This window comes from Bradysia coprophila, unplaced genomic scaffold, assembly GCF_014529535.1.
Source record: "Bradysia coprophila strain Holo2 unplaced genomic scaffold, BU_Bcop_v1 contig_476, whole genome shotgun sequence".
NCBI classification, from domain to species: domain Eukaryota; kingdom Metazoa; phylum Arthropoda; class Insecta; order Diptera; family Sciaridae; genus Bradysia; species Bradysia coprophila.
Window position 1 is genome coordinate 916,959 of NW_023503727.1, and position 17,559 is coordinate 934,517.

A 17,559-nucleotide genomic window follows, 5' to 3' on the forward strand; every position below is an offset into this window, starting at 1 on the left:
TTATGAATATTGAACATCAAACTACATCAAGCTAAAAATGAAAGCAAATTATCAAATTATGCATCACAAACTACTGTTTATTTCAGTTGAATAAATAAACGCATTATTACAGTGTGTGTTAGAGCTGCTGCTGTTTGGCTGTTACAGATGCAGTGCACCATTTATTTTCGTTGTATTCAATTTATTTTTATTATATTTCTGATAAAATTGAGATTTTTGTGCTGAATGGGAGGTAATTGGAAAGAATGCAGGGACTAACCTAAGGAACATCGTGGGTGGGAATTTTCCCACCCGCGCCTTTTGAATTCCCATCCACGAATTCAATTTTGACCACACTATAAATTTTTACAAAAACGTAAAAAGTACTTTGATTTTATTCCAAGTTTTCGATTAGTTTTAGTTTAGTTTTCGTTTAGTTCGTGACAAGTTGGTTTTAGCGTAACAGTCAGGAGGTAGACAGATCCACACCACTTAAATTCCAAGTCGTTGATTGATGATTTGATTAAGAATTCCTGTGTACAAGACTGTCGACCACTCGCCGACTCTAGACAACACGATATTAAAGTTAATATCAGTTAGAAATTACAAAAATCGACAGTGGCAGCGAAACCATGTCCTCAGTATTGACAAGAAAATTAACCATCTGAACAAATTGATCAAAGCTCAATTTAAATTCTTCAATAAGGAAAGGTGGAACGACCGACTTTCACAGTTGAAAAATTACTCTAACCAACTGTGGAAAATTACTAGGCTGGTTAGCAATTGCAAAAGCAGTCTTCATTCCTTAAGGATACATCAGGTGCTAGCAACTACAGACCAATTAGCCTGCCAAACTCCATCAGCAAAATCTTAGCTAATCATATCCAACAAGCTCTAAATAAGAAAAACTCTACAGGATTGTTCACATTTGACATAGAGAAGGCCTCTGATAGTGCATGGCATAAGAGTCTAATACACAAAATGTTCCTTCGAAAGTTTCCTTTCTATCTTATTAAAATTGTTCAATCATTTCCACAAAAACGGTCTTTGTACCAAATTGTCAGAAATCTAGGATATCTAGCTCATATCCTAGCAGTAGTCCCACAAGGAAGCGTGCTACCCTTTATTACATATTCACTTCAGATTTGATTGTAACGTAAGTCACGTTCTTTGTGAAAAGATGATTACTGCAAATCTGTTTTGCCAAATGGCAAAATTATCAAGAAATTGCATGCCATTGGTAAGATCTCAAATTATTCTGCAAAATAGGAAATCAAATTAAATGACAACAAAACAAACGCGGGCTTTTTCACCAGAAGAAGGGCTCAGAAGTGGAAGGAAAATGTGTTTCAAATCTCCCTAGGAAAAATTCGACTTTTTTTAATCATTGTTTTTGGCGCCTCTAAGTAAGAATTAGGAAGTCATTTTTGCGCCTTTTCGTCGAAATCCCACCCACGGGAAAATCCTTACGTTAGTCCCTGAAAGAATGTAGAATTGCATGCGTCACAGACAGTTATTTTCAGTGTGTCAATGCAATATTTTCCGGCTATTAAACCGAGTTAATCTCGGAAATTGTTGCATTATAACTCAGCTAATCCTAAATTATTGCATTACCACTTTACACATTCTCCCGATGAAGTTTTACAAATCTTCCAACAAAACGAAAAAGAATTCTGATTTTCAGCACACAAGAAAAGTTCAACTTCGACATCTGAGCATTTTCGATTTTTTTTTTTGTTGAAAAAGAGATTTGACAAAAAAGCTCACATAGTCGAGAAAAGAAGTTTAACCCACTTTTTCGCCAGATAACTTTCAAGTTTTAAGACATTTGTTCAAATTGTTTCTTTCTACAAAAAGGAAGTCAATACGAGATCAATAAGTTCACTTCACTGAGACCATCCTGTAGATACTCTAACCGAGCATATCTCTTGAGTGACGACGATGCCATATAGAATGAAATTACCAGACCCGACAGGGATAGATTGATAATTACGTCCAAATTTACAGTTTAGGAGGTCGGACAATATGGGGAAGGCCGTGTATATTAGGGTGGTTCAAATATGTAAAGATTTTTTTTGATTACTTTTTTCAGTCCCCCAACTGTTCTGAAAGCCCTTAAAATCCCTAAAAGTTCGCTTGTTGGGTCAAAATCAATTTTGGCAGATGCTATTTGCACCCGAGTGCAAATAGTCAATATGACCACTATTTGCACCCGATTGCAAATAGTCAATATGAGCACTATTTGCACCCGGGTGCAAATAGTCAATATGAACACTATTTGCACCCGAGTGCAAATACTCAATATGGATACTATTTGCACCCGGGTGCAAATAGTGAATATGGATACTATTTGCACGTGGCGGGTGCAAATAGTCAATATGTACGCTATTTGCACTCAGGTGCAAATAGTTAATGTCATACATTGACTATTCCTTCGCCTCGACTAACAAAAAACATGTTTTTCAAACAAAAATTTCATTTCGTTAGATTTGTCAAGAAAATAATTCCAGTGAATTACGTTGAATTGTGACAAAACAAAAATAATCAATATTTTTTCTTTCGACGCTTTGTGGAAATTGCATTTCCCCAAGGTCTCAGAAGGGCAGCTAAATGTAGTGCATTTTGACAAAGGCTACTCATTTGGACCACACCAAACTCCTCTCTTATAAACAGTTGGTAGATGGAAGAATTCAGGAATAAATTAATCTCCTTAGACAAATTGTAGAAAGATGAATTCAGTAGGGACGAACCAACAGTTTGTAGAAGGATGAATTCAGTTGGAACAAACCAAACTCCTTACTTTCAAAGTTTGTAGAAGGATGAATTCAGTAGGAACAAACTAAACTCCTTCCTTACACAAATTGTAGAAAGATGAATTCGGTTGGGACGAACCAAACTCTTTCCTTACAGTTTGTAGAAGGATGAATTAAGTACAAACTAAACTCCTTCCTTACACAGCTCCTAACAGGGTGAATTCAGTAGGAACAAACGAAAGTCCTTCCTTACACAACTTGTAGAAGGATGAATTCAGTTGAACCAAACTCCTTCCTTACACAGCTTCTAGAAGGGTGAATTCAGTAGGAACAAACGAAAGTCCTTCCTTACACAACTTGTAGAAGGATGAATTCAGTTTGAACAAACCAAACTCCTTCCTTACACAGCTTCTAGAAGGGTGAATTCAGTAGGAACAAACGAAAGTCCTTCCTTACACAACTTGTAGAAGGATGAATTTAGTTTGAATAGACCAAACTCCTTCCTCACAAAGTTTGTAGAAGATTGAATTCAGTAGGAACACACCAAACTCCAAACATAGTTTCTAGAAGCATGAATTCAGTAGGAAGAAACGAAAGTCCTTCCTTGCACAAAAATCTTGAAGAATGAATTCAGTTGGAATAAACCAAACTATTTCCTTACACAGTTTTTAGAAGGATGAATTCAGTAGGAAGCCAAAATAGTTCCTTACGAAAATTGTGGAAAGATAAATTCAGAAGTAACAAGCCAAAATCCTTCCTTACAGTTTGTAGAAGGATGAATTCAGTTGGAACAAACCAAACTCCTTCCTTACACAATTTCTAGAAGAATGAATTCAGTAGGAACGAACCAAACTCCTTTCTTACAAAGTTTGAAGAAGGATGATCTCAGTAGCAACAAACGAAAGTCCTTCCTTACACAGTTTGTTGAAGTTATAGAATTCAGTTGGATCCAACCAGACACTTTGTTTATACAATTTGCAGCGAATTGTGCGAGTAGCATTTTCGATAATATAATTCGTACAGCTTGCTAACAATGATTTTTTTATTATTTCCGATAGTTTTAAAAAGTTGGGTGCAAATAGCGTTAATATTCACTATTTGCACCCGGGTGCAAATAGTGTTCATATTAACTATTTGCACTCGGGTGCAAATAGTGTCCATATTGACTATTTGCACTCGGGTGCAAATAGTCACTTCGATCAATTTTAATCTGAAATTGTAACGAATATAACAAATGTATTATGGACCAGAGTGAATGTCAGTTTCACACGATCGCATCGTGTAATTCAGAGGCCGTCCATAAAAGTGTTCAGATCGCATTCCAACGCACAGACGGTAAAAAAAAAACAGAATATCTTGTGAAGGATCTGTATGGATCAGTTCCAATAGCAACACCAAAACTAATCAATGAAACACCCAACTACAAATATCTTAGAAGTCTATCGTTGCTCACACATAACACACACGTCCAAACATTACCTAGTGCTCTAAAAATAAACATTTTTCATGAAATTGCATCTCGGTAATTAATTTTACAATTTGTTCTGTCTAAGCCGAGGTGGCATCGAAATCAACGAAAGATCAATGCATTTAATCATGTTAACTTGATCATCGAAAGTAATATGTGTAACACAACAACACACAGCATAAATATCATATTTTTTCCCCCATATGATTTCATCATCAATGCAATTAAAAGAGTTGAAGCAAAGAAAATATTGAATGGGATTTTATAACGAGATGAATTTGTCTTCTTCGGAATCGACAGCACGTCAACATACACATAATATAACATTGCAGAGCGATGAGGCGTAACGATGCTGCTCGTCGAAATATGCTGTTGATGTGATTTAATGAAAATCAGAAATTTCAATAAATCAACTTAACACGGTCTTGTAATTAAAACATCCAAACGAGCATGAAATGTCGCTTTATATCGCCTTAATTGAGTTACTCTTTTTTCTTTCTTTCTTCATTCGACGTTGCTGATGATATTTTGCACGCTGTATGATATTTTTAATTAATTGTTGTCTTTTGTAATGTGCTCGTTCATCCACTATGTTTTTTAAGTTAATTTTTCTTTACAAAGAAGGTTAAACGGACACGGTTCATAAATATTAAATTACAAGTAGAACGTAGTGCTTTCGAGCTGGAGGACTTTGTCGTACAATATCTATTTGCATAAGTTGTTGCGTCGGTTTTCTAGCATATTTAATGGCTTTGGTAGTTTAAAAATAATTAGCTCTTTCTCTCAAGGATCTTTAGCTTATCTCAGCGTGCATTTTTCGAAAAAATTTCCGAAGAGGGGCTGTTTTCTCCTATAAGATGAGGGTCTTACTGAACGTAACTTTGACCATTTCTTTGGAGCTGTAGTGTCGAAAAGACCACCCATACTAAGCTTAACACAATAGGAACAAAGTGTAGTGAGGACCACTAACCACCCGATTAAATGAAATTTTCTACTCTTTTCCCAACGACAGCAAAAGTTCCTGAAGTTTCAGCTGAGAGGTGAGAAAATGACTATTTTCCACCAGCGAGCGTTATGAAAAATTATGTGTTCATATCTGGGAGAAAATAGGAAATTCCAACTCAAGCGAATTGCTGCCCTCGCTTCGCTCTAACCACAAGCTCAAACCATTCTTGGTGTAGTGAGGACCACTAACCACCCGATTAAATGAAATTTTCTACTCTTTTCCCAATGACAGCAAAAGTTCCTGAAGTTTTCTGCTGAGAGGTGAGAAAATGACTATTTTCTCACCAGCGAGCGTTATGAAAAATTATGTGTTCATATCGGGTAGAAAATAGGAAATTCCAACTCAAGCGAACTGCTTCCCTCGCTTCGCTCTAACCACAAGCTCCAACCATTCTTGGTGTAGTGAGGACCACTAACCACCCGATTAAATGAAATTTTCTACTCTTTTCCCAATGACAGCAAAAGTTCCTGAAGTTTTCTGCTGAGAGGTGAGAAAATGACTATTTTCTCACCAGCGAGCGTTATGAAAAATTATGTGTTCATATCGGGTAGAAAATAGGAAATTCCAACTCAAGCGAACTGCTTCCCTCGCTTCGCTCTAACCACAAGCTCCATCCATTCTTGGTGTAGTGAGGACCACTAACCACCCGATTAAATGAAATTTTCTACTCTTTTCCCAATGACAGCAAAAGTTCCTGAAGTTTCAGCTGAGAGGTGAGAAAATGACTATTTTCTCACCAGCGTTGTGAAAAATTATGTGTTCATATCGGGGAGAAAATAGGAAATTCCAACTCAAGCGAATTGCTGCTCTCGCTTCGCTCTAACCACAAGCTCCAACAATTCTTGGTGGAATTTCCTATTTTCTCCCCTTGATAAACAAATAACCAATTCCTTCTAGCGTCTTCCCTCTTGATTCGATTAACTAAAGTTTTCGAAATCACAGCATCAATGAATTGTATCGGGTCATGTATTTTGCCCACATCTTTTCAGATTCGCTGTCACAACAAAGCCAGACTATTACTTAACTCGACTTCGTTTAGACTATGTCCTCGAGAGTAAAAGTATAACCGAAGCTTGTTATTGAAATAAATTCCGGATAATCGTTGCGTGGAAAAGTTCGTTGAGTGGCAAAAACATGTTGTCGTCGTTATGAGTGAATACAGACGTTGTTATCACAACAATTCGCAGAAATGTGTTCATCAGCAACAAAAGTTTTTCGAAGAAATGACCACCAAACAGTGGAGAAAAAGTGTTTTATTAGGTAAATATTCGTCGTACGGCGTACAACACCATTCATGATAATAATATCCCTGTAAAGCCAACAACTCAACGAAATGTTCAAGAAAAAAAAACTTTTCCAAAGAAATGAAAAAAACATATTAACGGCAAAACAAGCAATAAAAACCTTCGGGATGGCCATTAAAAATTTAGAATTATGTCTTAAAGGTTTAAAAACACCTTCTTTCACAACATTTTTTTTTCTCTTGTGTTCCCTTTCACACTGTACAGTGTTCACCAAGGCCTATATGCAAATACCTAAATAAAGAGTCTTTTAGCGATAGCTGTAAACAGCTTTGGCTTCACTGCCGTTGATACTTTGTTAATATTTTACAACAAATTTAAATTGTTTGTTGAATACCCCGCAAAACATGTAATGGATTCCCGTAAGCTTTTCTTGTGCGGATTTTTTTCGTCTTCGTCTTTTCGGAATAAGGGAACGAAATTGTTTTTGATAAATATTTTCGTATGCCCATCAGTATATATCAATGGGAAAGCAATTTTAGCATATTAGCCATCGAGGGAACACACACCGCACACATTTTATTTCCGTTCCATAAATGATGTATACGATTGAACGGAGCGAGACCCGTTTTTCAAGGTGTTTCGACTTTTTCGTTTTATTGGAATTTATTTGCCGAAAATAGACGAAATCAAATCATTTAATGGTTTCCGATTTTGTTTTCGTTATTGAGACGAAAACAATCCGTTAGGATTACGGCGGAACATAATAATTTTCAGTTCAGTAACTCATGGATGGTGGGGTGGTTTTATTATACAATTTTGTGTTTCACTTAATTGAATCGACGGGAAATATATATCTCTAGAATTACGAGCATATTTTTTGTGATTATAATAACTATAACATAAGGTAGTAAAGTGTAAGAAACAGAGGGCTTATACGCTCGAATGGAAACATTATCTTCTAATATCAACAACATAATACCGTATACCGTATCATTGAACAATTATTTTAAGAGCTTTTTTCGGTTTTTCGAGAGCTTTCTCATTAAACACAAATTTTGATGAGAGATACTGTGTCGACTGTTTTTGTGTGCTTGGAATTACGATTTGAATGTAACAAAGATGAAAGCCATCAAAATTTCTGGGAATAGCGTTCCACAACAAATGTTGACGTGGAATTTAGGCATTCATGTGAATTTTGTTATTCAGATTCAGTTTTATGTTGTTGCCAAACCACGACACTAAGCACACTGTTGTGCTGTAGTATCGATGTTGTCTAAAAATAAGTAGGGCGTTAAGGGTAATGTGCCTGATGTATCGTTCCGACTTCGACGATTCATTCGTTTGTACTTTGCCACGAAGCAGCTTATTGTTCATTCAAATATATTTATTTGACGAGATTGTAATAGGATTGGGTCGATAAATGAAATGAAGTGTTTGCTGGAAATAGCTTTATTCTTTGGTCGGAAATAGCTTCATTGGAAGACGACACCTAATTATCAATCTTTCCTACCCAATATCAGAATTGAGTTCATCAGTGGCAAGGTCAGTGTCAAGGTTTCGAAGTAACAGGTTGAACACTCACAACAGCGTCTAGTCTAACATTGCAATTTGAACGATTCAGTGGTTGTTTAGACCCGACTGAGGTAGTTGCAAAAGTTGTTTTTTGCAACAACTTTTATAACTTCCAAAGGCTATTAACTCAGAAGTGATTTACCCTGTTCTTCCAGTACCTTGAATATATTATCAATAGAATTATCGAATTTACTACTTCTTTTGATCCGAAAATTTACAACATATTGACAGAAAATCTTTTACTTCATTAGTTCTGAACATCAACTGTGTGAATGAAGTGTCTGCTGGAAATATATCTTTATTCTTTGGTCGGAAATAGCTTCATTGGAACGAATGTTTAGACGACATCTTATTATGAATTTTTCAAACTCAATCCTTCCTTCAGAATATAATTCCCTAGTTCGTTGTGATGGCTCTATCTTTGTGTGTTTTAATACGATGTACTACGGGACACTGTCACCTTAAACCTTTCACAAACGGCATGCGTGTCAAAGTTCTGAATCAACAGGTTGAATACTAACAAGAACGGCTAGCATTCAAACTTGAACACGGTTCAATGGATATTTTCCTTGCGAAATTGCGTGTACACAAAACGTACTCTTTAAAGCCAACAGAGGATTCATTGGAGTACTTTAATACCACCGCTTCTGTCATTAATAGGTGTTTTAACCTGTTAATTCAGGGCCTTAAATCGTATTATCAAAATAATTAACGAATCTACGAATCTATTACTTCTGTTGATCCAAAAATCTACAACACACCGACAGAAAATCTTTTACTTCATTAGTTCTAAACATGTTATTAATGTGTGCGAGGAGCATAACTGAAACATTTTCCTCACTGAATGAGCTAACACTCTAACAATAGCAATCCATTTAAATTCCAATCTTGAGACATCCACTTCCAGATAACTTATCCGAACAAAATTAATATGCAAAATATGCTGCGGCAGAAGAACATCGAAAGCGGACAGTGACAAAAGTGGTTTCTGGCTTTGGCGGCTAATTTTGGAGGGTCGTGTTGATAATGATGTTAAACAAATTAAGGCAGGTCGTGTTGTAGATATATAGGAAATATATTTAACGCGGGAGATCTGGGTCAAAAATCCGGGAAGGAAAAAAACTTTGAAAAATAACCTGCAAACTCAAATCGTAATTCCCTTGACTGAAAGTCAGGGTCTTATGAAAGAAAATACCCTTAAATGTCCGTAACGCTAAGTTCACTTTGATATTTTCTCTACATTGGCAAAAAACGTTAAATACAGAAAACGTCCGTACACTTGTGGACTCGATAACTCGAGTAATTCTTTACCGATTTGCAAAATTTTGGTTTTAATCGATGGAGAATGAAAATCATGAGGTTAAGTTCGTAGATGGGCAATATTGGGGTAATGAGATGGGAGTAATTCTCAAGATAATTTTATTCCTTGTTACCGCGATAACTTCCGTAATTCTTATCAGATTTTCAAATTTTTTGTGTAATTCGACGAAGATTGAAATTCTTTAGGTTGAGTTTGCAGATGGATAATGTTAGAACAACGAGATGGGAGAAATTCTTCACAGACGCTTTTCCTTGTGGACTCGATAACTCGAGTAATTCTTTACCGATTTTCAAAATTTTGGTTTTAATCGACGGAGAATGAAAATCATGAGGTTAAGTTCGTGGATGGGCAATATTGGAGTAATGAGTTGGGAGTAATTCTCAAGAGAGTTTTTTACTTGTTACCGCGATAACTTCCATAATTCTTATCCGATTTTCAAAGATTTTGTCTTAATCGACGAAGATTGACACTCTTGAGGCTGAGTTTGCTGATGGATAATATTCGAACAACGAGATGGGAGATATTCTACACAGACGCTTTTTCTTGTTACCGCGCGATAACTTGAGTAATTTTTACCCGATTTTCAAATTTTTTGTTTTAATTGACAGAGAATGACATACTGGAGTAGTGAGTTTGGAGTAATTGTAAAGATAACTTGTTATACCACGAAATTTTTGAAACGGATTTCCAGAAAAATTTCTTATTTGACGAGTAGTGAAATTCTGGTTTTCTGGTCTTGCTTGCTTGCTTGAGAAACCGATAGCTCGTGTAATTCTCAGAGGCTTCAAAAATCAATTTCGACCAGTAGCGAAATAGATGGTTAATATTGGAGTAGTGAGGTTGGAGTAATTGGGATTGTAAACACAACTTGTTACGACATTTTTGCAACGGATTTCCAGAAAAATTTCTTATTCGACGAGTAAGTGAATCTGGATTTCTGGTCGAACAATCTAGAAGTCTAAAACAATCTTGCTTGCTTGATAACACGATAACTCTAGTAATTCTCAGAGGCTTCAAAAATTGCAGATTTGAAAATATGAAGTGTTTTCGACCAGTATCGTAATTCCTGAGGTTAAATTCGAACATTGGACTTTATTGGACTGGTCTGCGACAATATACGACATTTTTTTTTCGTTCCTAAAGTGTTTGCACGAGTGTGAACTTTGCCAGAGCGAAGCGAGGGCCGTAATTCACATGAGTTTTTTCCACAGGCAAGAAATGCGCCACCTGTTCAGCGCTTTTAGTAGACTATATAGGAGACTCATATTAGGAGTAAGACATCGCTCGCTGGACCTACAACTCATAGCTCTTTTTGTTTCTTCAGGAAATTAAATAAATATGAGTAAAATGAAGCATGTGAATCACCGTTTTCTAAATAAAAGAGACATCACCTTTTCATGTGACTTTAGTTTTGTTATCTCAAAAACACCACCTTATTTAAAATTGGCTGGAAAACTAAGACTGGAATTATAGAAAGAAAAAAAAGTCAGTCAAGGGACCTGACCCACCCAAAAGGTGGGGCCTAGTTTATACATTTTCCCAAAAAATGCGAGAAAAATAAGCATTTTTCATGATACAGTAAACTACGAAGGGAAATTATCGAAATTTATAAAATGGGAAGCATGAATATACTCGCTATGTTCACACAGTTTATCTATTACCTCTATATACACTACTGGTGGATTATATGTGAAAATATTCAATAATCATTTCATTATTCCTTATCGCACAGCATTAATGGGGTGTAAGTTTGATTTATTGAACGTGAAAATGTTCGTCTATATTTTAGTTTCGTATTCAATTTTGTTAAAATAATATTTGAACGATCAAATTGTATATCAGTTTGCGGTGGTGAAAAGAAGAAAACATTTTCTCTCGCAATGTTATGCAATGTTATGCAATGCAGTGAAAGGATATGATCGGAAGAAACGATGATTTTTTTGGATGTTGTTCTAATAACTTATCTAATTTATGTTGAACATAACTTTACTGCACCAACAACGGTAATGTTGAATTTGGGAAAATCTAAGCAAAACCCATGTGTACTCTACTACTGGGCAAAATTTCCCACAATTAACATTATACACCGAATGCCATTAATAAGATTAAATGTATATTTCTCTTGCGTTATGTTGGTGAACCACAAAACATATCTCAGTTCCGAATAACATACACTATCCAAGTTCGCCTGAATAATCGTTGTAAACCAGAGATATAGAACACACAGCAACTAGCAATTCACATCAATTTTTAATTGTTGTTGTATATCATATATACGTATGCATATAACATGTAAACAGTAAAGCGTGCCGTACAGCAGCATTAGACAATCTATTTTGAATCTATACACCGAGTAAATTACAATACAAGGACTGGAGGTGAATATGTTGTTTACCTTTAAATGTTACAATACGTCGAGGGGCAAACCACTCACAGGAGTTGCAAATTTTTATATTTTGTTTATAGATAATAAATCTCACTTAATGCATTTGAAGACGGAAGGATGTTTTGGACACAACTGGCATTTCCCCATTGAATTGCCAAAGAAATTCGTTGAATTAGGAAATTCTTTGAGCGGCGATCTCCAGTCGTTTGAATTAATTTCTTGCCGATTTGTTTAATTAAATTGATCGAATCGCTTGACCATGGTCCGAAAGATTCCACTGCAAATGCTACGAACTTATAATTTTGAGATTTTATATACGAATAGAGCCCATGCTTTCGATTTTGCGCAAATTCTGCTGCTGAACCTGATTGCGTTAGAGATAGGTGTATGTCAGCTGTCAGCTGTCAGCTACTGTATCGATACAAGTCGATACTGCGATCGAGAGGGATGAAAATGGAATATTTTATATCAGCCAGAAGCAATATATCTTGAACATTCTGAAGAAATTTCGATTTTGAGGATTGCAAGGTATCGAAAATTCCATTGGATCCAGGGCATGGCAAAAGAGTTGAAATTCATGATGCGATGAAACGACCTGACATTTATCGATCTGCAATTGGTACACTGCTTTTCTTATCCGTTAATACACGACCAGACATCGCTGTGAGCACTTCAATTCTTGGAAGAAAAGTTACGAATCCATCTGAATCCGATTGGGTGGAATTGAAGCGAGTGATCCGATATCTTAAAGGTACAATGGATTACAAATTGAAACTTGGAGGAGACGAAGAACAATTAAACGAAGCGAACATAGTTGGTTATGCAGATGCCGACTGGGGAGGAGATACAAAAGACCGCAAGTCAACGAGTGGTCAATGTTTCAAAATTTATGGTGGTACAGTCAGCCGGTCCAGTAAAAAGCAAGACTGCGTCAGCCTTTCATCAAAAGAGGCTGAATACATATCACTATCCGAAGCATGTCAAGAATTAATTTGGCTACAGAAATTGTTGAAGGATTTTTACGTGGCAAACAAGAAAAACGTTATGTACGAGGACAATCAAAGTTGCTTAACGTCTTTGAGCAGCGAAAAATTCAGTAGCAAGTCCAAACAAATTGAGACACGATACCATTTTGCTAAAGATCTCAAGAAAAGGAATCTCGTGAACTTTCAGTATTGTCCATCCGAAAACATGATTGCCGATATGCTTACAAAACCTTTGGAGTCAGTCAAGTTACGTAAACTCACTCAACTTGTCGGACTTGGCGATTTCAAGATGTAGTAATCTTTGAGGAGGGATGTTGGAATCAAAGATCACTAAGAAATATTTATTCCAAATTGAGTGTAGTAGTCTGACTCAAGTAGTCTTAACGATTCATGTAAAATAAAATTTTCACTTCAATTATACCATTCAAACGAATAACATCTCTCCGTAATTCACTCCCGATAAGATCTTTATTTCGGAAAGACATTGGACCTCCAATATTGCACGCTGAAAAAAAAGAGGGGCATTGTGAAAAGAGTTGCAAGTGAGTTTGGGATGCAGGAAGCTTTTTTCGGTGCTCTCAGCATTTAAAATACGTAGTGACTATTCGCAGGCGCCTGCCAATAGCCAAATTATTACTAAAGATGCTATTGGCAGGCCTGCCTTCGTAACTCGGACGAAAAACAGGTTATTGACCTCAGCTTCGTCTCCGATCGACAAACTAAACTTTTCCATCCTTATGACGTAATGACGTATATGTGTAGTATAATATGACATCAGGTGCAAAATACTTTATTGGAATTGGAGTTGCACACTGAAAAAAAGAGTTGCAAATCGAGTAGCTTGCCCCTGCCAATATACACAAATGTTATCGAAGTAAGTGTGTGACTAAAATTGAATAGGAAATGGTAATAAATACTAAGTCCCATTGTAAATATTGTGTTAACAAATTGCGCATCTGCTTGGGTCTGTGTGTTTTTCAACTTCGTTTTTTTTTCATGTTTTTACATCCTATAGACAATTTAGAAAGAACCGGAGATCTAACCCATATTATCTTCGTTAGTTTATTAAAGTCTCAGCTTGTTCAATTACGACGATTATAGTGAGCTAAATGTGCTGACGCTATTGATTAAATTTTCTTTTAGCCATATTCGACTCCATTACACAAATTAATATCAGACCCTAATGTAATTAAGATGTAACCTTAAAGTGTTTGGTGTCTATGCCATCTTAATTTAAAACGAAAACCCTTTTCTTAACCCCGAAAATATATATTTTCAAATTTCCAAAAACCGCAACAGAATACACATACACCGAGAAATCTAAAATCGGGGTTATTGCTGATGCTCAAGAACACCGAAGAATCCATAACAATGTTCATAGAAATTACTTCAAAATTTTAATATTTAATCATTTTGTGTGATGTGTTTTTGTTGCCGGTCGACCCTAAAAGTTATAACATGGCATACATATCGCTTTTATGAGATTTTACCGAATGGAAGGTGGATTTTCCGTCTTTGGCGTAAGGGAATTTTGTGACAGAATGGTATCGTTTTCGGAGAGGGAGTGACATTATTGTGTTCTGTTTCAAATGAAAATTAATCAGATAAACGATTTTGTTGACAAAATTTCTATGAGTTTGAATTTTCGATGGGTTTGATGGTTTCGTTTAGAATATGTTGCCTGGCTGCATTCAATTTTCGTTTTGATAGAAAAATTCGGTTATGCCCAGGTCAGTACTTCCCAATGGGTCCGAATTTTATCTTCGATAGGTCGAGTAGACTTAATCGTATTTCGGAAAGAAATTACTGATCTTAACTTGCATCGGAGGCATTTTCCAACGAGAAGGCAAAAGTTACTTACTTACTTAGCAGCCTTCGTCAACCCAATGATCTAGTATCTTCGACCCCATAGTCTATCCATCTCTTCCATGGTCGTCCTCTCGGTCTACGTCCTTCGAATTTCCTGTCGAGGGCTTTCTTGGCAGTTCGGTCATCATTCAGGTGTTTCGGTGCATAGAAGCTTCTCCTTCCTTGCGTAATTCTCATTTTGATCTCCTCCTCTATATCACTGGTTACGTTTAATGACGAACCTAAATACTTGAGTGACTGCACGACTTCAAAATTGTACGTATCCATGGTCACGTTTTGCCCCACACGAGATCCTTGACTGCGCTCTAATGCCATATACTTGGTTTTCTCTTCATTTACCACGAGTCCAACTTTACACGCTTCTCTTTCCATTTCTATGAAAGGTTCCTTGACTGCTAGTGTCCCTCTTCCTACCAGGTCAGCATCGTCAGCGAAAGCCGTTAGCTGATTACTCGTATAGAAGATGGTGCCAGTCCAGTTCATTGACATGGCTCTCACAACTTTCTCTAACGCCAAGTTAAACAAAATAGTTGAGAGCTTGTCACCTTGCCTAAGTCCTCTTTCAATAGAGAAGGCATCGGAAAGCGTGTTGTCGACCAGGATCTTGCATCTCGTATCGGTAAGCGTCGCTTTGGTTAGGTTGATGAGTTTGGTTGGGATGCCAAATTCACTCATAATATCGAACAAAGCTTGTCTATCTATGGAATCGTATGCTTGTTTGAAGTATATGAACAGAAGGCAAAAGTACTGTCGAAAAATTCTTGAACGCCTTTCTGGCTAGTGGGAGAAGATCGAAACCCGAAAACATGCAATTTTATTTTAGAGTTCTTTCCAGATACATGAAAGCAACAGTCGTGCGGGGAATCCTTATGAAGATAATTGCATGTACTTTCGCTTATCCCCCACATTCCTTGTATATTAAACAATCAAAGCAGTTGCTAAAACAGCTTATAAAAGCTAGCTGACAGACCAACTCATCTGTTATGGACAACTACGTCAAAATGAAGTAAAAAGCTCCGTTTTGTATCCTCTACTTATATGGGCAATTCCATGGTTAGTTGCGTTACAAATTTCGTTATCTGTGAGTCATAAAGTTAATTGTGTTGGCTATGTTTTGCGGTAACAAATCAGTCTATAAATTTTCTAATACTCAGGAGACACAGTGCTTTCATACCAACAAGAATTGGAATTTTTAGCCTGCGAAGTGTGACTTGTGTGATCGCAAAAGTCGGCGGTTAGCTGCGTTACACGTTTGTGACTTTTCGAAATATTTTAACCAAATAAAAACTGATTTCGGTTTTTTTTTCCTGAAAGCTATGGTCAAGACGCGCAGTTTAAGCCCAATATCAGGTTGGTAACCCAAAATTTGGGGGAGATATGTCTAAAAAAGTGATATTTTTCGGAGGTCATTAATAGCCAGAATTTTTTTTTTTACAATTGGTGGTTGTTACTCCACAGAAAATGTTGCTTTGGCTTAAAAACGGTTAAAAAAATGGTTACAAAATTTTTCGAGATAACCTCGACGAGTTAAAATTCGAGGATGACTTTTATCACCACTAGGAAGCTGTTTTCACCGACTTTACTCACCCAACTAACCTGATCGAGCCAAAGTTATTTTTCTTGTGAAGTCATATGCTGTAGCTTTTGAATGACACCGATCTTCAGTTTTTATATGAAAAAATGTAATTTCGGCACCGCTAGGGTTGAATTGATTTTACCTTACTTCAAAGCAGAATGAACCAAAAAACTTCAAAAAAAAATTAATTTCGTATCATTTGGAGCAGTTGTGGAATTATAGCGTTCACATCTACAGGAAAGCAAATTTACAAAAATCATTTGAGATTTATTGAGAATATCTCGGAATGTCGAATACAAACAAACACTTTTCGGTCATATCTCCCCGAGACCGCATTTTACAATGACCTCATATTGGTGTCAAACTACGCGTCTTGTCAATAACTTTCAGCAAAAAAAAAGTTTAGTGAAATCGGTTCAGGTTTCGTGAAATTAACTAGAATTTTCAAAAATTTGCTGAAAACAAGCATACATTTTTATGGTTGTATCTCCCCGAGATTTTTGGCCACCAACCTAATATGGGGCTTAAACGACGCGTCTGGTCAACAGCTTTCAAGGAAAAAAAAAGTTTGCCGAAATCGCATTTCAATTGGTGAAAATATTTCGAACAGTCACAAATTAGCTGGAATTATCCATATACCAAAGTGTGTTAAAACAAATGAAGTAAAAGAGTTTGTGTCAAACATTACGAGGTACTGTTAACAAAAGAATTACCAGATTTTTTAAAGATTCTGTGTTAAATTCATTTTCATGACATAAATTACGATATTCAAGAGATTCCGATATTCCTTCCTAGATATTCAGTGTTCGACTTTCTTAGCCATAAATTACCAAAATTTCAATATTCCATACCTTTTCAAGGACCATCAATTTTCCCGAAAAATCCGTTCGACCTCTCTATCGTCTAAACTTATTCAAATTAATGGAAGACGAACAAACATGATAGCACAACGGCCAATCTAAAATTCAAAAACAAAATCATCTTTTCACTTTCTCTTCCGTATTTGTGTACAACATTTCCTCATTTAAATTTAAAGGATGATAGTGTTGTCATCCAGTGACACATGCAGCATTCCATATGTGTGTTTCACATCCAACAAAAAAAGGCCCCAAACGAGAATCACATCATTCAATATTAAGCTTTTCTCACTAATATTTTTGTTTACATTTTTCAGGTGCTACTGCCTGACAAAGAAAAAGTCAAAATCGCTTCAACCGAGAAACGAAAAGCAGACGATGGTGAACAGATAAAGGACTTAAAAAAGGTAAATACAATTTTTCTATGAATATAAAACATGCAATTTTCGTAAGCTCCGTATACATAAGCTTATGCGTTTTTTCCCTATACTTTTTCCTGCGCTACACTTCGTTGACTTTCCATGTGTTCAAAGCCCGTCGTA

General features: G+C 36.3%; 1 protein-coding gene across 4 annotated transcripts in view; it reads left to right on the forward strand.

Annotated features, from left to right (window-relative positions):
- LOC119082602 (uncharacterized protein C18B11.02c-like) overlaps positions 1-17,559 on the forward strand; it is a 331,234-nt gene that overhangs the window by 273,984 nt on the left and 39,691 nt on the right. For all 4 annotated transcript variants that reach the window (XM_037192162.1, XM_037192163.1, XM_037192159.1 and 1 more), the window contains one exon: positions 17,335-17,424. In XM_037192162.1, coding sequence (XP_037048057.1) covers positions 17,335-17,424 — 90 coding nt within the window. The remainder of the gene's footprint in view (positions 1-17,334; positions 17,425-17,559) is intronic.